Source organism: Eurypyga helias, unplaced genomic scaffold (assembly GCF_000690775.1).
Source record: "Eurypyga helias isolate BGI_N326 unplaced genomic scaffold, ASM69077v1 scaffold20469, whole genome shotgun sequence".
NCBI classification, from domain to species: domain Eukaryota; kingdom Metazoa; phylum Chordata; class Aves; order Eurypygiformes; family Eurypygidae; genus Eurypyga; species Eurypyga helias.
The window spans coordinates 34803-47110 of NW_010270355.1; the positions used below are offsets into that span (position 1 = coordinate 34803).

Genomic DNA, 12308 nt, shown 5'->3' on the forward strand with positions numbered 1-12308 from the left:
AGCAGGAATTACTTTCAAAACTGTCTTAAGTTGGTTTGTGTAACATGAATCTTGCTGCTGTGGGATATACTGCTGAAATACCTCTCTGTCAGTTTGTGTGGGAGTCTGTAGGGGAAAGAATAACAAGTGGAAGGAAATTAAAAAAAAAAAAAATGCTGTGGGGTCTGAAATGGTACCAACCAAACAAGGAGACATGAGTCAGTTTTTTCAAAGGCAGCTTGTGGTAACTGGCAGAGTAACTAGAGAAACCCTTTGGCTGAAAGGCTCAGCCAGTTTTGTTAGTGATAATGCAATACCAAAGTGATGGCCCCTGTGTGCATTCCTAACCAGCCTCAAACATGGGGTCAGAGGTGTGGTCTCTTGGCCTTATCTGCTGGCACATAACTGTTAGATAAGGTTGTGCAGTGACCACCTGTCCTGGTTCAGCTGATTCCTAAGCACGGTAGCTTGAAGGTTCATCTCCCCTGACTAAAAACCCTGGAACTGTTGGGCCATAGTTTGTTCAAGTTGCTACTTAATGCTTTGTAAATGTGTCAGTTTGGATATGGAGGTCCTCCTCTGTTGGGAAAACATGAATCCAGATTTAAATGGAGAGTACTGTTCTGTTTAGTTAGATGACACTTGACTGCATGGTGTAAACAGTTTGATTTACTTTTTTCTCACTTGTTTGGTTTATTTCTTCTAGGAGATACTACTCAAGGGTGTATTGAAGATTATAGAAACTAATGTTTATATGAACCCCTTACAGTACCTTGCCTTCCCTTTGCTACACAGCACAAATCTGAGTAGTAGCTCTTCACAAAAATCTTCTAGCACTTCCAACAGCAAAACTGCTGGACTGTTAAAAAGAGCAAAATTTTCACAGAGTAAGAAAGAGGCAGATGGTGAAAATCTGAGTCACCAGCTGCTTTCCTCTTGGCACGTAGCCCCGATTCACTTGCCTCTAGTTGGACAAAACTGTTGGCCGCACATGTCTGAAGGCTTCAGTGTCTCGCTGTGGTTTCATCTGGAGTGTGCTCATGAAATAGGAAATTCAACAGAAAAGGGGAAAAAATTCAAGAGAAGAAGCAGACTGGTAGATGTCAGAGGAAACAGCTTTGACAGCACAGGTGAGGATACAGCATTTCTTGTTTCTGTTTAGGTAGCGCTGAAGGATTCTTGTTACAAATATTGCTAACTGATGTGCCATATACAAAAGGCTAACGTTTTTTCTTATGGATGTAAAATGGGAGTGGTAGTCTTCCTGATTTTTGAGTACTGTATCACATACTTAAAACATTTCCAAGCTTAGTCCTTAGGTTAGACTAATGCCTGCTTCCTTAGAAATGTAGTGTTCTCATTGAATTTATAATTTCAGTAAAATGTCTTTATGCTATTTCATGTTATGCTGAAGAAAGTATTAAATGCCGCAGCTGAAAGGTCAAGGGAAACAACTGCTCCAGATTTCTTTGGTCTCGTGGATTGATGAAGCTTTCTGTGTTGTTTCTCTTTAGTAGAGAGATGTACCACTTGAGCTCTCAATAACTGTTTGATGTTGAACATCTGTTGGTGATGGTTAGCTCTGATAAGGATTTCTAGAGCTGCTAACAGTTTCCCAAATGCTTTCCTGAAAAACAAAAACATGGCTTCAAAAATGTATTTGAGTCTACGCTGAGACTAAAAAACCCCAAAGTTTAGTAACATCTGAATCTTTGTGATTCAGTATTTAAATGTTGGAACTCGTAGCTAAAAGATGAATCTCTGAATCCATCAAATTGGAGCCTGAGGCTGACTCAGTGTCAGTCCTCTAACTTCCCTTATGTGTGTGCCCTTGTAAATGTCAGTAGCTGCGCAACATTTCCCTGTATGCTTTCATAGAGAGCCACATGCTCCCAAACTCTTTTGAGCAGGCTTTTTAATTATAATTTGTCAGAGGAAAACATGATCAAATGTCTGCTTTTGCTTGATCAAGTAAAGCAAACGTACTGAATGCAAGTTCATGCTTAAAAAGTAGGATGACTTGTGAAGAAAAACCCAAAGATTTCTTGGTGCACAGTAAGGCTGCCAGTTCAGCATAGGAATGTAATGATATGACATGTCCAGATCATCACTGAATTAGAGTGTGTTCATGCTTAGGGTGTTACATGATGGCAAACAAAAATGGGTGAAGTGCTGAGTTAATGTTGAGCTCCTCTGTTTCAGTAGGAGACCTAGGTCTCTGAACAGAATCACACATATGAGGCAGCTCACTAAAAGAGGGAAGAAAAACCAAACAGAACGCCCCCAACTAAACAAGAACCGATTCTCTGCAGTACTTGAACGATTTCTTTCCACACTTGATAGCTGGTAGGGTCAGCATTGTTGTGTTGTATTGTAATTGTATATAAGCGTGCTTCTTTTTCTAGAAGGAATGGAATACCTAAGCCTGGGAGATAAGCTGGTTGAAGATGGCTGTATTCATATAATCTCACTGGGTTCCAAAGCACTGATGATACAAGTCTGGGCAGACTTGAACACTGGAGCGTTCATATTTCGGTAGGCTGTGTTAGTCCAAAAGCAGTCTTGTGCACATGTATACTGTTACTTCCAGTAGCAGCTTGCAGAGGATACTGTTGGAGTGCAGAGAACTCGTTTCTGTAGTAGAGTCATTTTGCACACTGATAGCAACATCAGTAAGTTTGTTGCTACAGATCAACAGGATTACTTGCTTAGAATGTTTGTCTCTGGTCTTGCGTGTTTCAAGTAGTCATATATAAATGATTGCCCCGAGTAAGAACAAGGTCAGTCATAAAGATCATGAAATGCAAGGTAGCAATCCAGTTGTTAATGAGATGACACAATAAATGTGTGGAGATAAGCAAAAGCTTTTATAGCGGTAGGTTTCACACCTCAGGTGTGAAAATTGCTTTTATTTAATACTTACCACAACAATCTTGTTTTTCTTCTGCTGAACATGTTTTAGCCCTAACTTCTTGTAAGTAACGTGTCCTTAAAATGGGTCTCAAACTGCAATTTTGGAACGCTATTGCAGTGTTTGAAGTACCTGCATTTTTTTTAATAAAGTGAACTTTGTAAAATAGAGGTAATATCCTTATTGTAAGCAGATTCATGCAAACAACTTAAACTGAGTTGGAACCATAATGTGAGGATTTCCCTAGCTTATGTTGAGTAGTCTAAATATGGCACGGTGGAAATTAAGGAACGCAATCTCATAGTAACTGTGGCCAAAACATTAGTTCTGGGGCTTAATGCAAATTTGAAAACAAACACACACACTTGTTTTTCTGTTGTTTCTGTAGTATGTGTATGGATCCGAATGATGAAATGAAAGCTGGGCTGCTGGCACAGGCTGAATCTCCAGAGAATGTTTTCCTTGTGGGCAGGTGGCAGCATTTGGCAGTAACATATCTGCAGCAGCCAGAAGGCAAGAAAAACATCCATGGAAAGTTGTTGCTGTGGGTTTCTGGTCAGAGGTAAAGTATATGTTAGGTGCACGTAGGTGTTTATCTTAGAGATGTCATCTGGTAGGAAGGCATCTGCACTGCTTTGGTGCAAGCTGAAGTTACGTTTGAGTAGTCTCCCGGGGGCAGGAGAGAGGTGCCTTACACTGCTAGGAATTCCTCAGAAATATCCAGAATGGTCTTGATTTGCTCCGGGAATCTTTGGTTTGTTCCATGGACCAAGGCAGACACCAATCTTTTTTTCTTCATCTCCAATAAGCAAAAGAGGTAACTACTACAAGATTAACTTGAAGTTAGCAGTAGGCAAAATGTCTCTGGTTAAGGATCGGAATTAAGGCAGTATAGTTCAGGTACTGGCAATATTGTTGAAAATGGGACTGAAGAGATGGTGAGAAGGCAGTCATTTTGTTCCACTGAGAAATGAAGAGGGGAGAAGTTAATATTTCAGACGCCATCTCATCTGGCAGCGGAAAGTACTATTTCTTCCACTGAAAATTTAAGGCCCATGCTCCTGAGTGCAGTACCTGATGCTAGGCTGGGTGTGCCTGCGTGGAATACTCATTGGTTAGAGAAAAGAATTTATTAAATATCACAGTTTTCTATCTCAAGTCCAGACTAAAAAGGCTTCATGTCCCAAATGTGAAGAAGGTGGTCAAAATGCTGTTTTGTAAAACTTAGTGCATCACAGAAATTCTTTACTAGTCCTATAGAATTTGGTCAGTGAACAAGCAACATTAAAGACACTCCTAAAACTGGAAAAAAGTTTCTAGGAAAAAAGCTGATGATATACTTCCTGCTGTCAAACCTGGATTTGTGAAGTATAATACCTGTTTCACTTTGTTTGTGAAACTATGTGGAGTCAGCTTAAGCAACTTGATTTCCTACCCCCCCATTGTTCAGTCTGTGTATCTGTGCAGGCTGGTATGCTGTAAAATCTAAAAATGGAGATGCAGGGGAAACTGAGAATACTGCCATGTTCTGCACGTGTGCGCTTATCAAGGCCTGTGGATACAGAGAGAGTTAGTTGCTGATTTGCTTATAGTTAGGCTCTTCCAGGAAGCTTCAGATGACCTTTGTGGTCCAATTGGCCTGCTCATGTAAACACAGGGAAGGTTAATTGGATGCTTTCTGAAAGCATCAGGCTTACTGCCCGGGGCTGCACAGCACACCAGCTCTGATGGTGTTCCCTGGTATAAGTAAATCCTCAACATGGTGTTTTCTAGCTCTGTGTGAACCACAGATTTAATGATGTGCATTAGCAGATTCAAAGGCCTTTGACTTACCAGGAATAGTAGAAATTCTTGAAAAATTGTGGTATTTTGAAGTGTGTATGGTGCTATATACAGTTTCTTCTTTGAGGTTGGAGGGAATTTAAGATCTAGGAAGTCTTGACTGTTTGGCAGTCCTAATTGGGACCCTATTTCCCTGTTCTGTGCAGAATTTGAATACATACGTCGTTATGTAACTTGAGTTTTAAGGTGTCAAGAAGTTGAAGATTGCTTTAGTAATTTAATGTTAAGTGTGGTTCATCTACTAAATACTAAAATCTGTTTTAAGCCTAAGATGAATACCTTAGACAACAATTTTTATCACTTCCTAATATTTACACTAGTTTCTTTCTACTTATTTTAGGAAATGTGAGATTAATTTAGATTATGCACTACCAAGGAAATCAAGCTTATCATCTGACAGTAATAAAACATTTTGTATGATTGGCCATTGTACATCGTCTCAAGAAGAATTGCTTCAATTATCGGGAAGATGGGATCTTGGAAACCTGCTTCTGTTTAATGGTACTTTTGTATGCCTTTTTTTCTTGAATAAGTCTCCATTTCTTTTTCCTTCTCCAGGGTGAAAGGCTGAATTTGCTGTGGTTTTAATACACGGCAAGCTTTTACAGTAAACGCAATGTTACATCCTTTACCAGCATGATTAATCAGGGAGAAAGTAGCCAAATGTTTCAGTATTGGGTACTTCCTTATGTGTTCTTCAGCCACTGTTCTAACTTTCTTTTTAGAGCTGTAATTGGAATTTCCAGTTACTTTAGTGTTTGTTTAAATCATCCCTTGGGGTAGGGGATGGAGAGATGGTGGTACTGGCTTTTCCTTAAAGCGCTCAGTTTCTCCCAGCTGGAAAATTGATTTCACTTACCTGCTTCTAAACTGCTAATTTCAAGTGACTTTATATATAAAGAAGAAAGAGTCTGAGCCACTGAATACTGAGTTGTGCATGCTTATTTCTGAAACCGTGGGAGTTACTTTGGGCTTTTGAGATGCATACTTTTTCTCCCTCCTTGGAAAGTCTTGGCCAGGACTTCTAGGTGTTAGCTTAGTGCTGAAGGGTGGAACATGGCTGGTGGTCGTCACCTGGCATTTCTTCACGTGCAGTGGCCTGGCCAGGACTACTGCACAAGGGAATTGGTTTGCCAGGGTGTGTGGTGCATGCAGGCGTTGGGTGTGGGCCAGAGGGGAGATGCTTGTCATAAATGCGAGCTCCACCTGGTGAGCTTAAGAGCTCTGATTGCCATGTGCCTATGGGCAGTGTAACTGACATAGCCAGGGAGCGCTGGATTTATTGCTCTGCAGTTGTCAGGTACATCCAGACATCTGGATGCTTCTTCTGAATTTGCATTTTCCCCAACAGATGACTGGAGAGGTGCTGTCCAGAAGAGGGAGGGAGTTTCCTTTGGCCTTCTGCTTCCTACATAGCTTTATCTTTTTCTTCCCTGTTAGCTGTAGTGAGCTCTTACTGTGGTGCACCCTTCTTGGGCACTCTACCCATCTCTCCATGATGATGTAGCATGTTGTTGTTGTTCTCTGTAATCTTGCTATGCTTTGGAAACTTTGAGGAGGCTTGGATAAATAACTTCTCAGTTTTAAGGGGCTTAATTGATTATTCAGAGCTGTTGGTTCATGCAGATCACTCTGATTTGCTTTCAGTTGCCTTTGCCACTGAATTGATCTGGCCTATGATGTGTCAGAAGTCAATGATCTACAGTAGCTAATAGCAAGCACTGATTGTTTCTCATCAGCAGGGCCTATGGAAACCAGCCAGATCTCTGTAAGGTGTCTGATGCAGTCGACTAGCCAATGGATGAATTTTGCTTTATTGTATACTAAAGAGTTAACAGCTGCTTTTCTGGATTTTAGGTGCAAAGGTGGGACCAGAGGAAGCATTTCACTTATACACATGTGGGCCGGACTTCACTTCTGTAATGCCTTGTAAATATGGCAAAACATCGACTGATTACTCTAAGTACATAAGTAAAGAGATTCTACTGTGTGAACAAATTAAGGAGCTCTTTATGGCAAAAAAAGAAGTGGATGTTGGGCCTTTAATTGTAAGTTTCCTACTTAAAAATGGTTCTTAGTCTCTTAGAACTGATTAAGAAACTGGGAGCACATTCCCTGCTGTCTCCCAAAGCGCTTCACTTGCTCAAAGCAGACAGGAGCAAATCCAATTCTCAGGAAAATCACCGCATGGTTCTTCCCATTTATTTCAATGGGAGTTGAACTTCACACAGGATGGCCGTTTCATCTTGCTTTGGGTTGGATTCTAACAACTTGTAGATGCTCCAGCATCGATTACACTGCATATTTAATGTATCAGATAAGCAGGCACCTCCAAATGCTCTAGGATGAATATGGAGCTCTTTTTCCATTGGTGTAAATGTAGCCAAAACCAGGTTAGCGAACCTTTTAACACTGAAACTGAGAGGGGAAAGGAGGACTTACCTGGCTTGAACAGGAAGCAAAAGACTTCATCCAAATTCTGTGAAGGTTTTGAGAGGGAGTAAGTTTGCATCAAGTTTGACTGAGAAGTCGTTTTCCATGGGGAAGACCTTGGCTTTACTCATCTTTCCTGACTGAAACAGCCACGTCAGTTGGAGGTGTAAAACCAGTTGCTCTAGAAAAAGAACAAGATCAAACTTTCAGTGGAGCCTGCTGTGTCTGGGGCCTTGTCTTCGTGCACTGGTATGAATTACGGACCTGCTGTATAAATGGTTTCCACTAGAGGGGTTTTCTGATCTTGCTCTGCAGCAGCTCTGTAAAGGGTCATTGTCTGGGTGTGATCCGTGTGAACAGCAGTACTACATTTTGACTAGGTTAAGAAGGAATGAATGGAATAAACGAATTCCTAACAAATCAGTTGTGCAACTTGAAGGTTATTTTGCCTTACAAAACACCAAGTAACCAGAGAACAACTGTGTTCAAGTGATACATTAATCTCTGCACTTTTGCATAGAGTGCAAGTGCCTTAAATGTAATTATTTCTGTATTTTAAATAACCCCCTAAATATGAGAATTTTATTTTTTTTGTGAAAATGGGTCAGTTACTTTCCGTAGGAGCTTTGGGTTTTGTTTGTCTTTTCATCAGTAATGAAGCTTCTTCTTTTGAGATCCTCTTATGGCACAGCTGACTGAGGAATAGACTTAAAACAAAATTGGAGATATTTTGAAAAAATAGCAGGTAACTTTCTCATTTGGACTCACTGCTTTTGAAAAGAAAACAGTTTGCCCAATCCTTCTCTATGCTCCTTTTCTTTTAAATTTGTCAATAACTTTGGTTTTTATGTGAAATAGTTGTAATTCTTCTTCAGGTGATGAGGGGGATCCTTGATGGAATTCTTTTTTTCGTGCTTTCTTAACTTTCTGCGCTGTAGCTATTGCATAGAAATCCTAAATTTTAGTAAATATATTGCACTTAGGTGCACATGCTTCCACACAAACGGTAAAGTAGAAACGAACTGCCAAAGCTGCTACTAGTTGCTGTTATAAGTGACTTTTGTGTGTGACTTTTTCTGCTTTGGGGGTTGGTTTTGGGTTGATTGTGGTGGTGCTTTGTAATACCTTCCCTGGAAGAAACTTAAAAGTGTCTGTTGTTTCAGGAGAGTCTGGCTGTTGTGTACACCGCATGCTGCCCTGGCCAGTACACCATATACGAACCTGTGATTAGACTGAAAGGTCAAGGGAAAACTGTACCTTCTCAGAGACCTTTCAGTTCCAAAGAAGTTCAGAGCAATGTATTGGACTCTCAGTACCTCAAAACACTTCAGCCTGTTGAATATAAAACTCTCCAGGGTATACTACATGAAATTGGAGGAACTGGTGCATTTGTTTTCCTCTTTGCTAGGGTAAGGGGGCTGGAGAAGGGGAGTGCATGTATGTATTCTCTCATAAAATTTTCCTTGGATCTTGGGTACCAAGTCACACGTTATAACTGCCTTACTCCTGTTAATTAAAAGTCTGCCTGCATACAATTTCTTCTTTTTTGTTAAAGAAAGCTTATGGAAAATATCTGTGGCATAACACAAACAGCATCATATGGGTGGTTCCTAAATTGGAAACTTAATTATAATTCTGTTATGAGATTACTTTTTTGTTGCTGGTATGTGAGATGAGATGTTACATTCTGGTTTAGAGATGGGACTTCTAAATGTCAAAAGATATTTTTAGGAGTGTTGTCAAACTGATCATATTTTTTGTTTTTGATTGTTAAGTCTAAGTGATTAATGTATTTTTAAAGGCACTTAAATTCATTGCATCTCTTTAACACTTTAAACACAGGCTGAATACATGAATAAAAAAGGATGAATAAATGTAAAAGGCCATAGTGTGCAGAGCTTTAAGCTTACCTAATAATGAGTGAGAGCTTTTTTGAGAGAACTGTTCAGCCATGTTCAAAGACTTACCCTAAGAAAAATTGTAATCTCAAAAATATGAAGGGTATGAACCTTAACTTAGTCACTGCTTTGCTGTGACCTAGACAGGGAGAGGCTAATATTCATGCAAGGAGACTCTGAAGTACTACAGCTAATTCCAAATACTCTTGTAGGCCTAGAATTTGTTTGGTTTGTACACCTCTGGCAATGGCAGTGTTCTGAAAGTGGGGTGGGGGTGGGGTAGTGGTGCACATAAGACTCGAGACAGTCAGATCTTTAAACTCTGGTTGAGAAGATACTGCCTTCTGTAATATTAACATTGATGCTGAAATCTGAGGAAAAAATCCTTATTCATACTGTATTATGTAAAATTATGCTAAGTCTATAGATCCTGCTGTAGACTATTTGCATGAGTAAAGCGATTAATATAGGTGTACATACAGGTAAAATGTATATACAATATAGGGGTACATGTGTACAGCGAAGTGCAGCAGAACTACCAGGTACACAGCAAGGGAACCTATAGGAACTGAAACTAATTGATGTGATATTCCCTTCTTGTATGCCTGTGGACTCTTTGCTCTTTCTTGGGATTGAAGAGTTGTAGGAAGCAGAGTGAAGAATGTTCCACAGTCTTCATCTAGCAAATTGCTTGTACCTTTATGGACAAGAGAAAACTTTCCATGTTTGATGCTTCCAGGTAGAGATAATGAATGTTCTTGAAGGTCTAGATTTAAAGCTTTCCTTAAATGTTTAGGAAACATACTTTTCCAGGGAAAAGAACAGAGTTTATTCTTATTAGTGCCTTATGTGTTTCATGACCTTGTGATTCTGTAGTATAGCAAAAAGAAATTGGTGCCTTCTAGTTAAATTTTATGTAGAATGTTTTTTTCTCTTAAAAGGGATTCGTATAACTGGACTCTTACTTTCTTAACAGATCATTATTTACTACAGTAGGAATTAATCACTTCAGGCAGTGTCTGAAGGTACACACATAGGCAAAAACGAAGGTTATGTACATAACCTCAAAATCTGTAAAACAGATTTAGTCCAGAAGTTATGATTTAAGACTGCAACAAAGTGTTCATTTTCTAAATGTTTCTCATTTAAACTGTTTTATTAAACTTGTCTTTTTTTCAGGTTGTAGAGATTAGCAGCTGTGAAGACACTCAGGCTTTAGCACTACAGCTCATACTGTCCCTAACAAAATACAATCAACAAAGAATACAGGAGATGGACAATTGTAATGGCTATTCTATGATTCATCGAGTGTTGATCAAACCAAAATGCATTGTGGGCTATTGCATGCTGAAGGTAGAGTGCTCTTTAAACCTGATGTTTTGTTCCATGTTAGCACAGGTTTAGCAACTTCTCTGGCTTTAATTCTACATTTGAATTCACAAAGGCACGTCGGTGATTAGGAGCAAGCTCCATCTAGGGGTGTTTGGTCTTGAACCAGAAAGTCCTGATAGGTAGGGGGAGAAAAAGTGTTGTAAGATTTCCCTGATTTTAAAGGAGATGGAGTGAGGGAAGCAACTTTTATTTCTCTGAGAGCAAAGACCTTCAAGTAAGCTTAAATTCATAAGCAATTAATAAAAATATTTGAGTGCCCTTGAACCTTTTCAAAGAAGTCTTTGTACTGGTGTTGTAAGAATGAAGCCTCTTAAATGCCTTTAGTAAGTCTCCTAGTGGGGTTACTGCCCCTGTAAACCATGACATAGGGTCACTAGCTCAGTAACTGTTGTCACAGTTGACCAGGTCGATTGGGTAGGACGACTGTGCTGCTTGGTGCCTAAAACATACAAAAAAATTTTCCCCCTCTTTAAGACTCTCCTTGAAGGATGCTGCAGCGACGAGATTCTCTATATGGATGAAAACGGGCAGTTCACACTTGACACAGATTCTACTGCAGTTATCCAAGATGTTCAATTGTTAGAAAAGCTGCTTCTTGACTGGAAGATATGGTCTAAAGCGAAGGTAACTTTAATTTTGGAAAGATTTTAAGTATAAACAGTATTTTCTAAAAAAGTGATAAATTATTATGAGGTCTGAAATTAATTTCTCCAGGTAGCTGTCAGTAATTACTAAAATTTCCTAAATTAATGGTCCTTATTTGTCTTTGAATAGCAGCACCAAGCTCCCATTATCAGTGATGCATGTAGCATGCTAAGGCTACATGCATCACTGATAATGGGAGCTTGATGTACGAGTAACATATGTAAATGACTCATTAGTTGAATGGGTTCTTTTTTTTAAGGAAACTTGTTAAAACTGAGGCAGATCTGCTTCCCTCTGGAGTTAAAGGACTGAAACCATCATACATTGTTTATTATAGCAAAGACTACGCAAGACTAAATTTAAACAAAAAGTAATAGTTTTGTAGCTTAATCATTAAAATGCTTAACTTTGTAGGACCATAACTTTCCTGATAGTTTCTAGTTCTGACCTGGCCATCTGCAGTCACTTGATCTTTTTCTTAGGTGCAAAACTTACCTGACTTGGTTACGTTACTAAGCTTTGGGGTTTTTAGTCTCAGCGTAGGCTCAAACACATTTTTGAAGCCATGTTTGTTTTGTTTTTCAGGAAGGTGTTTGGGAAACTCTGTTAGCAGCCCTAGAAATCCTAATCAGAGCTAACCATCACCAACAGATGTTCAACATCAAACAGCTATTGAAAGCTCAAGTAGTACATCACTTCCTGTTAACTTGCCAGGTTCTGCAGGTACTTCACTCTGAAATCCTACTTTGTGCTTGGCCCATACTCTTCCCCACCCTGACACCCCCAAGTAAAACTGAGACTAAATGCTGTAGGAAAAAATCTACTTCAGTAGACTCCATCCTCTGTGCTTCCAGACCCCTGTCATCATCTTCAACAGACATTGCTGCTGTAAGCTGAGGCAGCTCCCTCCTGGGTGCTCTGCTTATTGCTAGACAGAAGGGGCAACACACACTCACCACCTAGTACTCCTGGAAAACCTAGGCACTAGGTTACTTGCACAATCCAGATGTGAGTAAGAGCTGAAGTGAACTGTGACCCTCTCGTCAAGATCTGAGATTTCTTGGGATTTCAAGTCTTTATTACTGAAAAACATAGATACTGTGCAAGTAGCAGAAAACTGTCTGTCCCATACTCGCCACAGATAATAGGGTAACTGGTATGTTGTGCTCAGTCTGAGCACTCTGCTCAAAATTTTGATCCGCTAGGAG

The 12308-nt window shown here is 39.7% G+C and overlaps 1 protein-coding gene across 1 annotated transcript in view; it reads left to right on the top strand.

Moving 5' to 3' along the window:
• LOC104514676 (lysosomal-trafficking regulator-like) overlaps positions 1-12308 on the top strand; it is a gene marked incomplete at its 3' end in the record, with an annotated part of 46889 nt that overhangs the window by 16441 nt on the left and 18140 nt on the right. The window contains 9 exon segments of the mRNA XM_010158425.1: positions 686-1109; positions 2385-2514; positions 3279-3452; positions 5073-5233; positions 6590-6780; positions 8329-8574; positions 10243-10416; positions 10930-11079; positions 11686-11823. Of these exon segments, the coding sequence (XP_010156727.1) occupies positions 686-1109; positions 2385-2514; positions 3279-3452; positions 5073-5233; positions 6590-6780; positions 8329-8574; positions 10243-10416; positions 10930-11079; positions 11686-11823 (1788 nt within the window).